The following is a 16,011-nucleotide window of genomic DNA, read 5'->3' as shown; positions in this document are numbered from 1 at the left end:
TCCTGCCACGTGCTCTCCCAAATAAATTAAAGCCTGAGACAATGATTTACCATAAGGTTTCACGGTTCTCTAAAGCACTTTAAGTACCTTGCCTGCAGTCTGCTTCTGGAAAAGCCAGCCTGCGCTGCCTTTTGGGACAATGTAAAAGTTGGTCGCTCATTTTCAGACAACTTTCCTGTAACCAGGGCTGTTACACCGAACTTCCAGGCAAGCAGACAATTATTTATTAATTACAGGAACTTTCTCTGCAACGAAGAGGCTGGGAGAGCAGAAAAACAGCGTCGCGGGGGGGGGCTGCCAGGCCGCAGCCCCTAGCACACGAACACCCGGGTAACGTTTTCCCTTTCAGCCACAAACGGGTGTCAACGACGGGGCCTTTGCGACTCCCCCCTGCGGGGCGTGACGTAACGGCAGCGGGCGTGACGTAACGACAGCGGGCGTGACGTCACACCGGGGGGGGGGCAGTGACGGCGGGGCGGGGCGGCGCCGCGCGGCGGAAGCGCTGGCCGAGCACCTGACACCAAGATGGCGGCGGCGCGGCGGGGCGCGGGGCCGGGGCAGCCGCTGCCGCCGGCCGGCGGCGGGGAGGCGGCTCCCGCCCTGGAGCTGGTGCGGCCGTCGGTGACGGAGCTGTGCCAGGTGCGCACCAACATCCTGTGCACCGTGCCCGGCTGCGGCAAGGTGCTGCCCAACAGCCCGGCGCTCAGCATGCACCTCAGCAAGGCGCACCGCCTGCAGGTACCGCCCGCCCGAGGGAGGGGGGGGAGCGGGGCCGCGGGCTCCTCACGGCGGGGGGCTCGGCCCGGCCTGGCGGCACGCGGCCCTGCGCTGACGGGAGGGAGGGGAAGGGGAAGGAAGGGAGGCCCCGGGTCCTGCCGCCGCCCCCTCCTTTAAATCCCCCCGTTGTGGAAAAAGCGTGTGCAGGGCTCTGGGTGAGCGCGTGTGCGAGCGGTGGTGTGGAGAATGCCGCTAAATAACCGCTGCTGTGCCGGCGTTGGGCACGGCTGCGGTAACGTGAAGTTCTTGGACGCTCAGTGCTTATATTTCACTTTTTCATTGCCTTTCTGCGGTAAGGCAGGGTCCCACCTGTGATCTGCCACATACCACATCTCCCACCCGTATCAGTCAGCATCACCATCCAAACGCTGAGTGTTGCAGTTAAGCTGATTGTATTTATTTTTTAATGCCTCAATAACGGCAACATCACAGTCCAAATGCTGAGTGTAAGAGTTGAGCTGATTTCATTTTTATTTAATTTTTAATGCCTCAGTAACAGCAACATCATAATCCAAGCGCTCAGTGTTAAAATTGGGCTGAAAGTGGTGGCGTCCCCGTCCCTGGGGGTGTTCAAGGAAAAGAAAGGCTGGACGTGGTGCTTCGGGACACAGTTTTGTGGGTGACATTGACAGTAGGATGATGGCTGGACCAGATGATCTTGGAGGCCTTTTCCAACCTTAATGATTCTATGATTTATTTTTGTAATGCCTGAATAACAGCAACACCATAATCCAAACACTGAGTGTTATAGTTGGGCTGATCTTAATTTATATTTTTTTTCATGTCTGAATAACAGCAACAAAACCCCGTGGATGCCATTTGGGAGGAACGCCCTCGTTGCTGTTGTACTGCTGAGAACATGTAGTATGGTTGGGGGGAGGAGGCCGGGGGGGGGCCCAGCTGAGCCCGCGTGTTTTTGAGTGTGGGCATTTCATAACGATGCCCTTATTTTTCTCCAAATGACAATGCGGGATGTGTGAGGATGAATGCTATTCCCGGACAACTTCAAGAGTAGCATTCCCAGCTGCTTTCTGAAAATGTAGCTACAGCCTGTAAACAACAAACGTTTGTTTAGTAAAATGGTGAATTAACGTCAACAATGTGTTTCAGCTCATGGTGAACAAAAGGAAATAGTCTCAAGGATTCTTGCAGTCTCCTCTCTCCAGTCGCTCTATTTCCATATTCACACTAGATTTCCTCGTTAATGTTTGCTGTCAATTTTACTATTTCAGTTTCCGCTTGAAAGTAGTGGGGGAAAAAATGAGTGGAAATGTGATATTCACTAACAACTTCTGTCGTATTTATTCATTGTATCTTGCATGTATCTACGAGCAGAGGCACAAAGGAAGCTTAAAGCGGTTGTTCAGGTTCAGCAGACATCCTTTAAGTTTTGAGCTCGTACTCCGAGCGTATGCAGCAGACACCAAGTACAGTTTAGGAAAGACCTGATTGCCAAGACTAAAAGAACTTAGTAGCTCGTATTTGTTAGTGATACACGAGCTATTAGTGAAAATAGGGCTTAGCAAATGAGCTAGTAAAGAAGTGCTGGGGAAGAAGAGGATGTCGTAGTGCTGAAGAGAAGGGAGGTTGACGTGGTTAATTGCCATTAATACAGTTAGTACCAATAATGTCTTATAATAACAAAAGTGATGAGGTATTGTAACTGCAGAAGACTGCATTTACATAAGAAAGTGAGATGATCCTGTAAAAACAGGGTCTTGTGTGGTGATACAAAGTCGTAGTCCTGTGAACTGGTAACAGAATTGACCAGTCCTGGTTTGTAACAGAAGTAACTGAGATGGGAAACACTCACAGAAATTACCTGGTCACAGGCATAGGAGCCTTTAGGGTAGTGCTGCTGCGAGAAGGATGAGCCTGAAATATTTCAGAATGATATCTTCCGTCTCTGCTGCCGGGCAGAAATCTGATTCAAATAAGCTAAAACAAACCCCAAAGAGGTGTAGAAAAGGGCAGCTAAGGATGATGAATGGCAAGGGTGTCTGACAAAGGGAAATTAGAAGAACTTGGCTTGTTTGGCCTAACAAAGAAGATATGATGAAGTGTTGATTTCTAGCTGCTTGTTTTCTGGCTCCTTAGCTTAACTAAACCAATGAACAAATGAGGACAATGGCTAGAAACTGGCATTTAATATATTAGGCTTGAAAAGTTTTTGAATACTTCTGTCTTTTGTCTATATTCTTGTAGGGAGAGAAGGGGAAGACTTGTGTGTGTTTTAAAAATGCAGCTAGAGGAATTGATGTAAAGGAGAGGGTTCAGTGGATTGCAGTGATAGCAAGGAGACTATAGCCAGTGGTGGACAGGAAAGGGCAGCTCGCGCTTTGGGTCGGTTACCCAAATGCAAATATTACACTACCACACTAGGTTTTTATAGTAAGGCTAAATGCCCTTCTCTTTACTGAAAAAATGCATCGCTTGTGTATACATAGCTTTTAAACACTTGGGTTTATTCTCTGTATTAGTACTTGGGTAGTTTTTAAAAATATGACACTGGTTTACGTGTTAAGTGCCTGAACATATTACCTTGTTATTTATTAGATTGTAACATTAAATATAACACGCTTCTAAGCAACTCAAATTGCTGCTTACAAAGCTTGGTGATTTCATCTGCAGTGGGAGAGACCAAATGTAGTTTTGAATTAAAGGTAAACCTTTTATTCCTCCTGCATACTTGAGTTCGTCGCATCTGGTAAAATTGTTTCTGGGTAAATTTGGGGTCAACAAGTGTAATTGCACGCAGTGGGGCTGGAACAACTAAATTTCACAAAAATTTTTCTGCAGAGATAAAAACCTGCCTGTTTATGAATGGCTTGTCCATGGGAAAAGCTGCGGTGCGTACAGAAAGGTGCTTAAAATGTTAAAACATCGCATAGAAACTCCATTTTTAGAGAGTCTGGTGGTGGGTTTTCGTGTGTATGTGAACTGGCAGCTGACCGTTTTTGGTCAAGAGACTCTAAACTTTCCTTTTTTGAGTACAAGACATCATTAATCCAAATGAACTTGTGGCGGTGTCAGCAAGTAGCAGTGTTGAGCATGTGCAAATGTAAGTGATATTTCAGGTATATTTTACATAGAGTATCTTAGATTGAGAGGAGAGAGGTTTGAGTTAAAAAAGCATCTTTGAAGTGTCCCACTAATCTGCTTTGTGGTATTCCTGAAGTGCAGGTGAAGTAGAAGAGGTTTTCTTCAAAAAACGAGGTTCCAGTAGCTCAGAACCCAGAGCTGTTGGGTTATGGCTGTAGCTGAGTAAGGAGAGCGGGTTAAACAGTGAGCCCCTCTGCTCTGGCAGCTGTTGTGAGTACTCCGTGTTTACTTCACCTGATCGTACTGCTGCACGTTGCGGATTCCTTACGGATGGTCTAACCTGTGTAAGCAGGAGCAGCTGGAGATCTGCCCAGAGAACGTAGTTAGGGAGTCGGTGGTACGAAATCAACATTTCAGCACTTCCCGTGCGTACTCCGATTGTTATCGCGCTGAGGAAAAGCAGACGCAGAGCTCAATTAGGGCATGCTCCAATAACTCGCACCTGAGTAATGATCTTGGAGATGCATCATGGCCTGCTGGCCTGCTTTAACTGGCTCTGGGGACTTGGTCGGCCTGTACTCAGCCTCACGATGGAAGGAGACTCAACTACTCTGAGCACCAGTTTTTTGCTAATAGTTTGCTTTTTTTTTTTTTTTTTTGCTAGGACACTTATTTGATGCTTCCACTGAGACCCTTTCAGTTAGGTTATGTCTAGAGGGATGTGTCTTGTCTGGTTTCCATGGCTGTGTCCTCAATAGGAATGGTTCTTTGTTGTTGAGCAATCCAGATGATCCCATCAGTGTGTCTTTTTTATATGTATTTCTGAGGTCCTTTTTGAGTCAGTTATGTTCTTCTGTTGTATGCATACGATAAAGTCAGTGAGGTAAATTATATATATTATTGGAATGCACAGGTATATCAGTCGCTTCATATTTGGAGGTTCAGAGTTAGCATACCAGTTGTTAGTTTCATAGAATAGGTGAGTTTTGGTTTATGATCTGAATTAAGTGACAGTATGTACTTGCATTCTTCATTTTATTGCAGGTCAACCCTAAACAGTGCCAGCAAAATTCTAGTGTCAGAAAATTGTGTTATACAATATATGACTTATTTTAACAGAGCTTCAAGTAGACTGTGCTACTAACAAATAAAACCACATTGAATTGGCAGTGTAGTGTAGTGCATGTAGGGAAAGCTTTTTGGCTCGAATAACACAAAAGATGGGTATAACTTGCAACCTCAAGCAAATATCTTGGTAGAATAGTACAGTACCGGTGCTCTGTAGAGCTTGTTGTTATTTTGCTTCGTAATTCTGATGTATTTCTGATAAATTTGCAAGGTAGCATCCACACGCGGAAAATTCTATTATATCTTTCCACTGCATAAACTAATTGAGCCAAAGTTGATGTATATTCTGAACAGTGCCTTTAATGTGCAGACCTGTAGAATTGTTGTCAATTTCCCAATTTATTCTTTTTCAGGATGGAAAATTTAATGCACCAATAAGGAAGGGGTTGAAAACTCCACAGAAATTCTACTGCTGTCCTATCGAAGGCTGCCCTAGAGGACCAAACAGACCATTTTCCCAATTTTCTCTTGTGAAACAGGTAATCCTTTTTCCTAAAGTATTATTCTTATATCGATTCGATACTGACCATCTCGTCTCCAGAGAGCATACACTTGCATTTGGATATGAGCAAAGCCACCCAGTATATATAAGTATATGCAGAAACTCTACATGGATAGAGTTCTGTGTGACTTGTTTCATTGTGAGTGATTAAAAACCCACTCTTCTCTGGTCACCTGTGGTAGCCTGGCTCCTAGGAGATGGATACCTAGCACTTGGTGCCATAAATGAAAAGTTCTGATGTTTGCTCTGTTGTAGATCCTCAGGAGTGTCTCCATGTTGCAACATGTACTTGCTACACTCTTTGGCAAGATTCATCTTTAGTTCATTAATGTCAATAAGAAAATTCCTATGGCATTAGGGCACATACATTTTTATCTGCATTTTGAAGTGGTGAAAGCTGCTGATAAAGAGCTAATATGATCAGGCACCTCCCAGGAGATCATTCTCACAGCTTAGAGAGCTGAAAATAGTATGAATTTTGTGTATACACAAAATACGTGCAAATAAAAACTTGTTAATTGTTACATTCCACTAGTCGCCTGTACTCCAGCTTGGGCAATGAAACTTTTCTATTCAATCTCAAGTTTTCTTAACTCGAAGGTAGTATATATTGTAAGATGCACATAGTACAAGCAGATTTACAAACTTTAATGGTTTCCATTCAATTCTTTAAGCTTGTAACTTTTCCTAATGAGACTTCAAAAGATTCTAATTCTACTCTTCAGTACTATTTAACAAATAAAGAAAAAATGTAAATATTTCCTCTAAATCATCTTTAACTTAGCTGAAGGCTAATGTTTACTTTTCATTGTGTATTGTAGCACTTTATGAAGATGCATGCTGAAAAGAAGCACAAATGTGATAAATGTAGTAACTCCTATGGTACAGAATGGTATTTGAAACGGCACATAGAGGACTGTGGCAAGACTTTCCGGTGTACTTGTGGGTGCCCGTATGCCAGCAGGCCAGCATTACTGTCTCATATTTACAGAACTGGCCACGAAATTCCTGCGGAGCACAGGTAAAAGAGAATCAATTAAAATAATGCTATTTGTATTCATCCCCGAGTCCTCGGTGTCCCACGTACTGGCTTTTTGTCTCCTTTCTGTTGATTACTTTTGAGATTGGCTCACATTGTTTTAACTCTCCAGCAGTTCCTTTGTTTTGTTGCTTTTAGCAGTTTGTGTTTTGTTTCAGGCAGTGATGATTGTCTAATCAATAAGATCAATTTTCAGTTTTCCTTGTGTATAAAACAGTGAGTTACTGCTAACGCTTGTTGGAAGTGCTTTTACAGTTCTGTGAAAGTAGAGATGATTTGGAAATGTTTACAGCTGGTAACTGGTGTGCAATGCAGTTGAGTTTTTCCTGAATAGTCTAGTCACCTTCATAAGTTTTAGTGGATTCTTCTCTTAAAAAAAGCTATATATACATATTTTGATTCATAGTTGTCTTAAGGTGTGTATATATATTTCATAAAGGACAATCTGTTTCCTGAGGCCTAGCCTGTCTTCCTTGGAGATTGAACTGCTGCAAAATTTTGTGTGAAGGAGTGCTAATTGTATCCTGTTTCCATGAGAGACCTTTACCTGTGTGCTAATTTTATAAACTCTGTTTCATCGATACTCAGTCTGAGTTCACATCAAAATAACAGAGTAAACATCTTCAAATCAGAGTGCTTAACATACAAAGGGGAAAAAAAGCTTCTAAACCTCAACCTCCATTTAGAACATAGGTCTTCATTTAAAAAAAAGTAATTTCTTTTTTTTTTTTTTTTTTTTTTTTATAAATGGGAGGGTAAGGAATGAAATTTTACAAAACTGAAGTGCATGGAGATTTTTTGGTATGTTAATCAGGATTGGTTGTCCTGTCATCTCCAGCCTCCTCTGGGACTTGAGTTTGTTTTCAATGCAGTGACTCAAAACATGGAAGGCAGATGTTTTATGCTTGAAGAGAATATAAATTATTGATCTCATATTCACAGGGATCCTCCTAGTAAGAAAAGGAAAATGGAAACCTCCGTACATAATCAGCAGTTGGCAGAGAAAGCAAATAAAGCACTCATCGATACACATAATAGTAATCCTGGCACTCAGGAATTGGAGTCATCTGAAGTGAAACTAGTGGCCTCTTTTGAAGGTTCCTGCAATTCTAACTTCACGAAGCAAGTACAGCCAAAATGTACACCGAAGATGCTTTTGCCAAAGCCCAAGGTGGCTTTGGTTAAACTTCCAGTGATGCAGCTCGCTCACTTGCCTGTGTATGTGTCTGCAACAGATTCTTCCGTCAAACCTGTTGTAGTGGCTGTTGATAATCAAGGTTCAGTTTTAAGTACCGTTCATTTCTTGCCTCAGTCTGTAGGGATTCTGATTCCAGCACTGGAGGCAGAAACGCTTGTATTTAAAGACACTATGCCTGTCTCAAAAGTAACAAATTCTGGTGATAACGAACCAGTAAGTACTGGTGTGCAAGTTGACTTGGACAAGGTTGCACCAAATAGCCCAGGTCAAGAACCAGGGAATGGTTGTCATAAGAGTAACATTTCTTCAATAAATGTACAGACTGACTTATCTTATATTTCACAGAACTTTGTGCCGGCTGCAGCCTGGACTCCTGATTCTTCTGTGTCTTCTTGCTCTCAGACAGATCTGTCATTTAGTTCACAGGTTTCACTACCCATCAGTGTACAAACGCAGACGCTGCTGCCTTCTTCCAAACTGACTTCATCCATAGCTGCTCAGACTGATGATTTCAGTCAGGCTTGTTTCCCTACATGTGGCATTTCTAGAGAGACTCAAACCAACAGAACACAGGACTCCATTGATGGAAGAGTGCAAATGGACCAGGCTGTAATGTGCGGTGACATCTTTGACAATGTTCATCCATCATATAATGTTTCTACTCAGATTGAGCTTCCAGAAAACAACTTAATGGCTGCAAATATAGATCAAGCCTTGCTGCAGAGGAGTAATTGCAAGAGCCTCAATCAAGATACAGTGAAGTCTGAATCCCTTATCGGCTTTAATACCCAGACTAATATACTTCCACCTCAAAATACGATGGATAATCAAACGCAGACAATGGACTTGCTAAGTGATCTGGAAAATATCTTTTCAGGAAACATGTCTGGCCAGACCCTGGATAATCGTGGCCTTTTGTCCGAGACTAGCTCTAATGCTGACACACATCTGCCATCTGGTCCATCACAGAGCACAGGAATAGACTTTGACATTGAAGAGTTCTTTTCAGCATCCAATATCCAAACTCAGACTGAAGAGAGTGAGCTTGGTACCCTAAACTCTGAGCCAGTTTTGGAGTCGCTGGACATTGAAACTCAGACTGATTTCTTATTTTCAGATAGTGCCACTCAATCGTATAGCTGCAGAGGAAATTCTAACTTCTTAGGTTTGGAGATGTTTGATACGCAGACACAGACAGACTTGAATTTCTTCTTGGACAGTAATACCCACCTGCCTTTAGGAAGCATTCTGAAGCAGTCTAGTTTCTCCATGAGTACTGACTCATCGGATACAGAAACCCAGACAGAAGTATATCCTGCCACTAAAAACATACCTAATCAGAGCATAGAAAGCAAAGTCCAGCTCAATAGTGCTGAAACACAGACTATGGACAGCTGCTTTGAGAATCTGGGGAATTTATTCCTTACCAGCAACGAGACACAGACAGCAATGGATGACTTTCTTCTGGCTGACTTAGCCTGGAATACAATGGAGTCCCAGTTCAGTTCGGTAGAAACACAGACCTGTGAAGAGCTGTGCTCCTTGTTTCAGAGCTCTGACAAGCCCAGCCATTGAGTACTGTGTCACAAAACTGTTTTGTGTGGTTTGAAATTAAATTATTGGGGTGGGAGAGAGAGAGATTGACCAAGTCACCCATTTTGCATTGTTGAATGTAGTTACTGCGTGCAGATGGCCTAAGAGACTTTTCATGCTGAAGGTACTTTATTGAGTGTGTAACTTCAACATACACTATGTGTGCATAAAGAGGGGTGGGGGAGGGCATAACATTAATGTAAGTTTGAACCTTAAACAAAAGTTTGTGGTGCCTATGTTTTTTGCTCAGACTTTACAAAGCCGATACTGCTTCGTTAAAACGGAAGAACTTTCCAAGGTGTCCCATATATATCTATTTCTGGCTTATATATAGGGTTCCGTTGTGCTGGACCAAAACCTGACCTGTCCAATTCAGATGCTTCCCTGAACTTACGGGGGAGGATTCTCTTAGTGTAAGCTACTTCTGTTTACTTTTTTTTAGTAGCTTGTATTTTAAATCTGGAATGAACATAATAAGCTGTATTGTCGTCTTTTACTTCATGCCTTCACAGTTCTTTCTCCTGTATAAGTTTTCCAAACACCTGTCTGACAGGCTTAGATACACGTAGACTCTTGAATTATTGAACATTGAGTTTTTTTAAAAGAAAAAATGTAGAGAGCAGTAGGTTTTTTTCCCCAGGTGGCACTGATGCCCTTTGAATGGTAGGAAAATAACTTAGAATACATAATTACAGAGAAAAATATGTTGTCCTTTTAGCTAGTGTAATAAACGGGACTTAAAATATTTTTAGAGTCTTCAGGAGAGATCTGCTTAAATTATTTCTGAGTGTTAGATGCAAATGTTATAATGCTTGTGCCTCAAAAACTGGAATAATTTGTTTTTGCTGAAGTTCCCCTAGCCTCTACCAAGATATGAGATGGGAAATGTTATAATGGTTTATATTTCCACTACCTTAACAAAAACCATTAAAGGTGAGAAATTAAATTCTCTAAGATACTCCTGCACCTACTCTACTGGTTTTGGAATTTGGACTTCTGCTTCCAGAAACAAAGCAGACTGAGCTCTGTACAACCGAGCTGCAAGATCAGCTCACCAAAACCCTTTGGGAAGAGGAGGTGTGTTTTGCTTTTGCACATGGATCTGCAGCTGGTGGTGCCTGCAGCTTTTGGAGGGTTTGCTGAGTGTAACCAAAAACTCAGACTGATTTGTCAAGGAGAAACATGTGACCCCTCGATTTTATGTTTATTTTACCCCTGGTACCATACTTGCAGTAGATGCATTTACATGAAAAATGTAAGCCAGTTGTGAATGTATGCTGGAATTCGGCCTTAACTGATTTTTGTCTCCTTAAAATACTTGCAAAATGTAGGCCTCTGGTTTTGTCCTGGGCAGGTTTTAGTTGCTGTTACCTTAATGAAAAGCAAAACATTTTTGTGTCAAATTCCTGGGCCTGTAATAGATTTTACTCCTCTATTATGAGAGGAGAGTTATTGGCTGTGTATTTACTAGGCAGCCCACCAGTAGATGTTCGTCTAAGCCTTAGTTTTTGAAGACTCACTACACTTTGTGTGCAGCTCCATATCCTCAGCTCAAGGATGTGGGAGTTTGGTTACTCATCCAGTGCAGCTAGCTTGTTTTGTTGAAAATGAGCAATACCTTCCCATTTTATTCTCTCTTCCCACTACTCTTTAAATTGCCATAGTTAAGTCAACACACTAATAAGTATCTCAACTGATGCTGGAGATCATCTCTTCAACCTTGAAACTTCCATTTTCCTCCTGGGGAGAGAGGAGGAAAAAAAAAAAAAAAGGCCTGAAACCATGGATGCATTGCCTTTTTAGTTTTTCAGCATTTCTAGGTGGGTGTTCAGACACTTCCAGGCACTAGCTGAAGAAACTGCATAAATAAATACTGTACTTCCAAGGGAAAGTACAAGAATTTTGCTTTGGGGAAAGTCCCACCAGTTTTCACGAGGTCTACAGCTCTAATCTTGAGGGTGGGATATACTGGAAAAGGAAGACATAGCTTTTAATTCTTTATTTTGTAAGGTATGACTGATTTGTGTTTACCTACCTGCTTTGAAATTGAGAAATAAGGTAAATGACAAAACTGAGTTAATTTATTGCATTGCAGTGTTTGTCTAGTCGTGTTACATCTTTGGGCTTCAGAAGTGTTTTTCCTTTTCCGTTCTTCCCCCTGGCTGGAATAGCAGAGAGCGCTTCTGCATGCGGAGGCTTCTCCATCGTCAGTGTGCGAGTTGTCTAGACTGACACGAGCTGCTATAAATCTGATTCCTAGATTACTGAGATAAAGGGAATTGAGAGTTGGGGAAGACTATTTTCCCCAGCTGTAGAAGGCAGAAGTGAGAAACTTTGTTACCTCTGAATATAGAAAGCTGGTCTGTTTCTGCAAGAGAAGGACTGTAGTGATGAGGAACAGAATTATGGAAGGCTTTGAGTTTCAGCCTTCTGAGGGACCAGCTGGCATTTCAAGGACTTTGAAGCTAATTTACAAATCCAAATGAGAATCACCATGTCGTTAAGGTGTAAGCCAAACCTTTTAACATCAGTGATTCTCAGAAAAAAAAAAGGGGGGGGGATTTTTTGTGGACAGTCTTACAGTATGACTGTTACTCATTTATTGTGTTTTGTAATTAAAATTATTTATAAGTTTGTGTTTTGTTAGAACATGCAAATACCATTTCCTTTCCTCATCAGTTTAAAAGTTTGAACTTTAATTAGATGAACACAATACTACAACATGAAGTTACTTATTGAAAGTATTAAAAAATCATTAAATGTACCCGCATTTTTTGTCAGTGAGCTGCTTCCCTAAATTAATGTATTTTTTTCAGAAGTTTGGTTCCCCATAAAAGAAACAAGTTTGGATCCTACACTGGTGGCATATGTCCCTTATTTTGGATACGTTAATTATTTTTGTGTAAATGCAAAGTCTAAAACAGACTGTTCATAGTTCCTGAATCCCACAGGATACCTATTGAAACCTGATCTGAAAAATTGTTGATCAATACTACTTACTCTTAAAAATTAAACAGATTCTTTTAAATGGTTAATTTTCTATTTTGGCCATTGTTTTCAAAATAAATTTCAATCAGAACTATTTCTTGGTAGTACTGAAATGATACTTATCTCCCTTTTTCTGCAGTTTGTCTCTGATTTGATTTTCGAGGCACTGTCTCTATTGTAAGTATTGATCAGTAGTGACTTACTATTTTGCTAATTCTCTTTTGTATCCTCTACTGCCACTTGAACCGCTATACAAAAAGTAACATCAGATTCTCCACAGCCTCTTAGCACATATTTTTATCTGGAAGTGATACTAATATTACTTGTGCTTACTCTTTGCATTTCCTGCTTAATTATGTTATGCTGCAATTACTGGATCTCAATCTGGATGTCTGTGTAATACTACTCTAAAACTGAATTAGTCAGTAGTTTGGTAGTTTGGCTTGAGCTTTTCTTTAGTGCTTAAGGAGAAAGTTAGCCTGAGATTTACCATTGTGTATCAACTGCTGCTTCAGCAAGTTCAGTCTTTTGTCTCTGGGAAGGATAGTTGGTGCTCCAGAAAACAAGTGAAAATGCCTGTAGAGCCTGACAAATTACTAGTGGTAATACTGTTTCCAAAGACTTCACGGGACTTCTGGATCATCAGGTTGTCAGAAACTTTAATCTTGCCTTCAGTTTACTATAATTTCAGCCTCACTGAGACTACAGCAATCTGTTAAGAATTGGCCAGGAAAGGTGTATTCGCTAGCTGTGCTGTCTAATGGATCCAACTTGTTCCAAGCAATTTCAAAATAAACGTATCAGTGTCTTACACTTTTTCAGATAGCTGAAGATATTCATAAGTCACAGATACATTTTAGCAGAACTTAGTTTTGTGGTGTTTAAGAATAATACAATTGTGTACATGTGTAGGCAAAATTGAGTGGTTCTGCTTGAAACTTTCCGCTTCTGAGAGAACACTGACTTATAAAAGTTAAATACATTCCACTTTCAAGGCATATGAAAAATCAGAAATGAAACATAAGCAAATTTGGGACATGCATTCTATGAGAAGCACAAAGCAGCCAGAATATAAGTCCTGTCTTGTTGCCTTCCATATTTGTTTGTTTGTCACTTGATGGTAAAAGCTTGTATGAGAGTAGATAAGTTTCTTCTACTTTAGGAGTTAGGGTTACGTCTATTTCCCCTAATACTCTTGTAAATACTTGCTTCTGCTTTGAGTAGGGAGCGAATCCTCCCCCTAGCTCTTCCTGTCAGCTTAAAAGACATTGCTAGTTTAAAGTCAGTTTATTAACGACACATGTTCTTAGCTATGCAGAGCTGTTTGTGTCTAGAAACTTCTCACTTCCAAATGACATGAAATCTTAAAATAATAATAATACAGCTGTTTAACTTAAAAAGCTGTAAAGACAGCCTTAGGAGACCTTGTCTTGTTAACCATTTCAGCACCTGTAACTTATGTATGTAATCAACACTCCTTTCAAAATTTTATTCCAAGGCACACTCTCAGTCATGTTTTCTGTTGAAAACAAAAGGTTAAATTTCCCTGTTAGCCATATGTACCCTGAGAGTGTAGAAGCAATGGAACAAAGAAAGGTGACGGCCTTCCACTGTTTTAAATCTTTATCCTGGTAACACGCTCACATGGTTAGTCAGATGTAAATTGATCTTTGTGAGGCTTGGAAAAGAGATGTAAGCGTTGACAGGATTGTGATCTTAGAGATCTTGAGGTTTTTTTGTTTGTTTTTAAATAACTTTTCAAATATGGGATAAGTAAGACTAATAAAATACACAGTGAATCAACATAAGGTGCTCAACTTGCAAAATAGCATGTTACTGAAATGACAATTCATGACAATTCACCAAACTTACTTGCCTTTATTGTGAAGGCTGTGTAGCTTCCTTTAAGCTATTTTTGAAATGTTTTGTGTTGTTTTTTTTTAAACATGACCTTAATGTACAACATACTCTTCCAAATACATTCACACCAAAATGTTTTTAATGCTGTGGGCCTTGTAAGCATTTTCATTCATGTTTGTTTTAAGGTGCTGCTATACTTGAGTTCCTAATAGAATAGATCTACTGTAAACAGACCTCCATTAATGATTTTGTATGAACACTATGAGGATAGGGTTGCTGCTTCAATGCATGGTGCAAACCTGCATCTTCTGTTCCTTTTGTTACTGTCTTTTTGTTTGTTTTTACGGTTGATGCGAATCAAAATGAGTGCTAGAAGGATTTGCTGCTTAGAGCATGATTGCATTTTCTTGTTTAAATTGCCATTGCTATGCAATGAAGAGCATGAAGGAACTACGTCGTTCAACTCTGCATTGCCTTGCAGTCAGGGTGATGTTATGTTTGTCTCGTGTGCGACTCTTCTGCTTCACCGAAAATGTAATCAGACAGCCTGAAACAGTGGAAATTCCCAAAGGAGCTGCTGATCTCTAGTTGAACAACAGAAGTCCTTTACTTCTGATTCTTTTTCATATACTGGCTTTTCAGGAGTGTCTTCAACATAACTAGCGATGGAATATAATAGATGACTTGTGATGACGTAGACCGTGCAGCATCCATTTTACAAGTAATGCTTTACATGCATGCTTCAAGCACTCACATGCAGAGCTAGACTGATAATATTCTATTTTACAGATATTTGCAAGTGCATCTATGATAAAATAAAGCTAGATATGAAAGATAGCCTTTATTTCCAGCTTACAGAACTCAAGAACTGATTATGATCTAATTTAAACTTGTAACTATTTGGAATGGATGAGTAATATGTCTCACGGGTGAGCCTTTCCCAAAGCATGTGTGAGTTAATACGTCTGGAAAATGACCTTAAAATGTGTTTTCTCATCACTGGTGGGATTTTGATCTAGCGGACAAATTTAGTTTTCAAAGGATGTTCATGTATGATTCTTGCTATGTAAGCCAATAAACTTGCAACGAGCAGAGAAAAGCAAGTTCTCATTTCTTATACCTGTTTTACAAGTGACAATCCCAAAGAAGGAATGTTGTCCTAACAATTGTGAAACATTTAAGTATATTAATGCATGCAGAGAAAATCCTGTGCCAAAATACTGTTTCATATTTCCCGATGTTGGAAACTGAAGTGTTACACAAATCTACTAGTAAGTTATTCACAAGTATTGAAACATTTTGTTCACAAATGAAGCACTTATTTAGTCCTGTAAATTATACATATTTTGGAATAAAGTTAACTTCAACCAATTTTTGCTTTCTGTTTTAATGGCTGTGATCTCCTCTAGAGGCCTGGGCGGGGCATACAGTGCCTGTTAGGAAGTACCACCCATTCCTCCTTAACATCTTACCTTTTGAAAGCTGGTTATCTTTTGGTTTGGTAGAGGTTTTGTAACTTACAGCGATCTTACAGTGTCAGTCCTTGATCTCCAGAGGCTGCAAAAAAGTTGAGTTTTGTTTGTACTCCTACTTCCCAATGAATCCTAGGAAGCTTAAACTTAAAACACAAATGTAATCAGAATAACAAGGTGCTACATTTTATGAACCTGGAACACCCATTAGAGACGTTCTCTTCTTTAACTGAGCCTGTGCATAGACTTCTGCGCTGACTTGGATGTCTGTAGCTGGGGCTGGGTTCTTTTGACCAGCAGCATCCAGGCTGGCAGCAGTAGTGGTGCTCCACCTCAAACTTCTTAGCAATGAATGCAAAATTTAAATTATCTTGCATGCACAATGGAATACCTTTCCAGTTGCAGCTCACTG

General features: G+C 40.6%; 1 protein-coding gene across 12 annotated transcripts in view; it reads left to right on the top strand.

Moving 5' to 3' along the window:
- The first annotated feature begins 548 nt into the window (after nt 1-548).
- Nucleotides 549-16,011, top strand: part of ATMIN (ATM interactor) — a 20,764-nt gene continuing 5,301 nt past the window's right edge. The window contains exons 1-7 of one of the 12 annotated variants that reach the window (XR_005823812.1): nt 575-738; nt 5,301-5,426; nt 6,271-6,470; nt 7,431-9,403; nt 9,614-9,692; nt 12,407-12,444; nt 14,609-15,498. Coding sequence is in view for 1 of the 12 variants with exons in the window: in XM_040571596.1 (XP_040427530.1) it covers nt 709-738; nt 5,301-5,426; nt 6,271-6,470; nt 7,431-9,261 (2,187 nt within the window). In the remaining 11 variants the exon portion in view is untranslated. Of the gene's footprint in view, nt 739-5,300; nt 5,427-6,270; nt 6,471-7,430; nt 15,499-16,011 lie in introns of those variants that run through there. The other 11 variants (XR_005823813.1, XR_005823809.1, XR_005823808.1 and 8 more) reach the window with 11 other exon arrangements.

The sequence above is a fragment of the Cygnus olor genome, chromosome 12, assembly GCF_009769625.2.
Source record: "Cygnus olor isolate bCygOlo1 chromosome 12, bCygOlo1.pri.v2, whole genome shotgun sequence".
NCBI classification, from domain to species: Eukaryota; Metazoa; Chordata; class Aves; order Anseriformes; family Anatidae; genus Cygnus; species Cygnus olor.
Note: the sequence above shows the minus strand (reverse complement) of the source record. Positions and strands in the feature narration are given on the sequence as shown.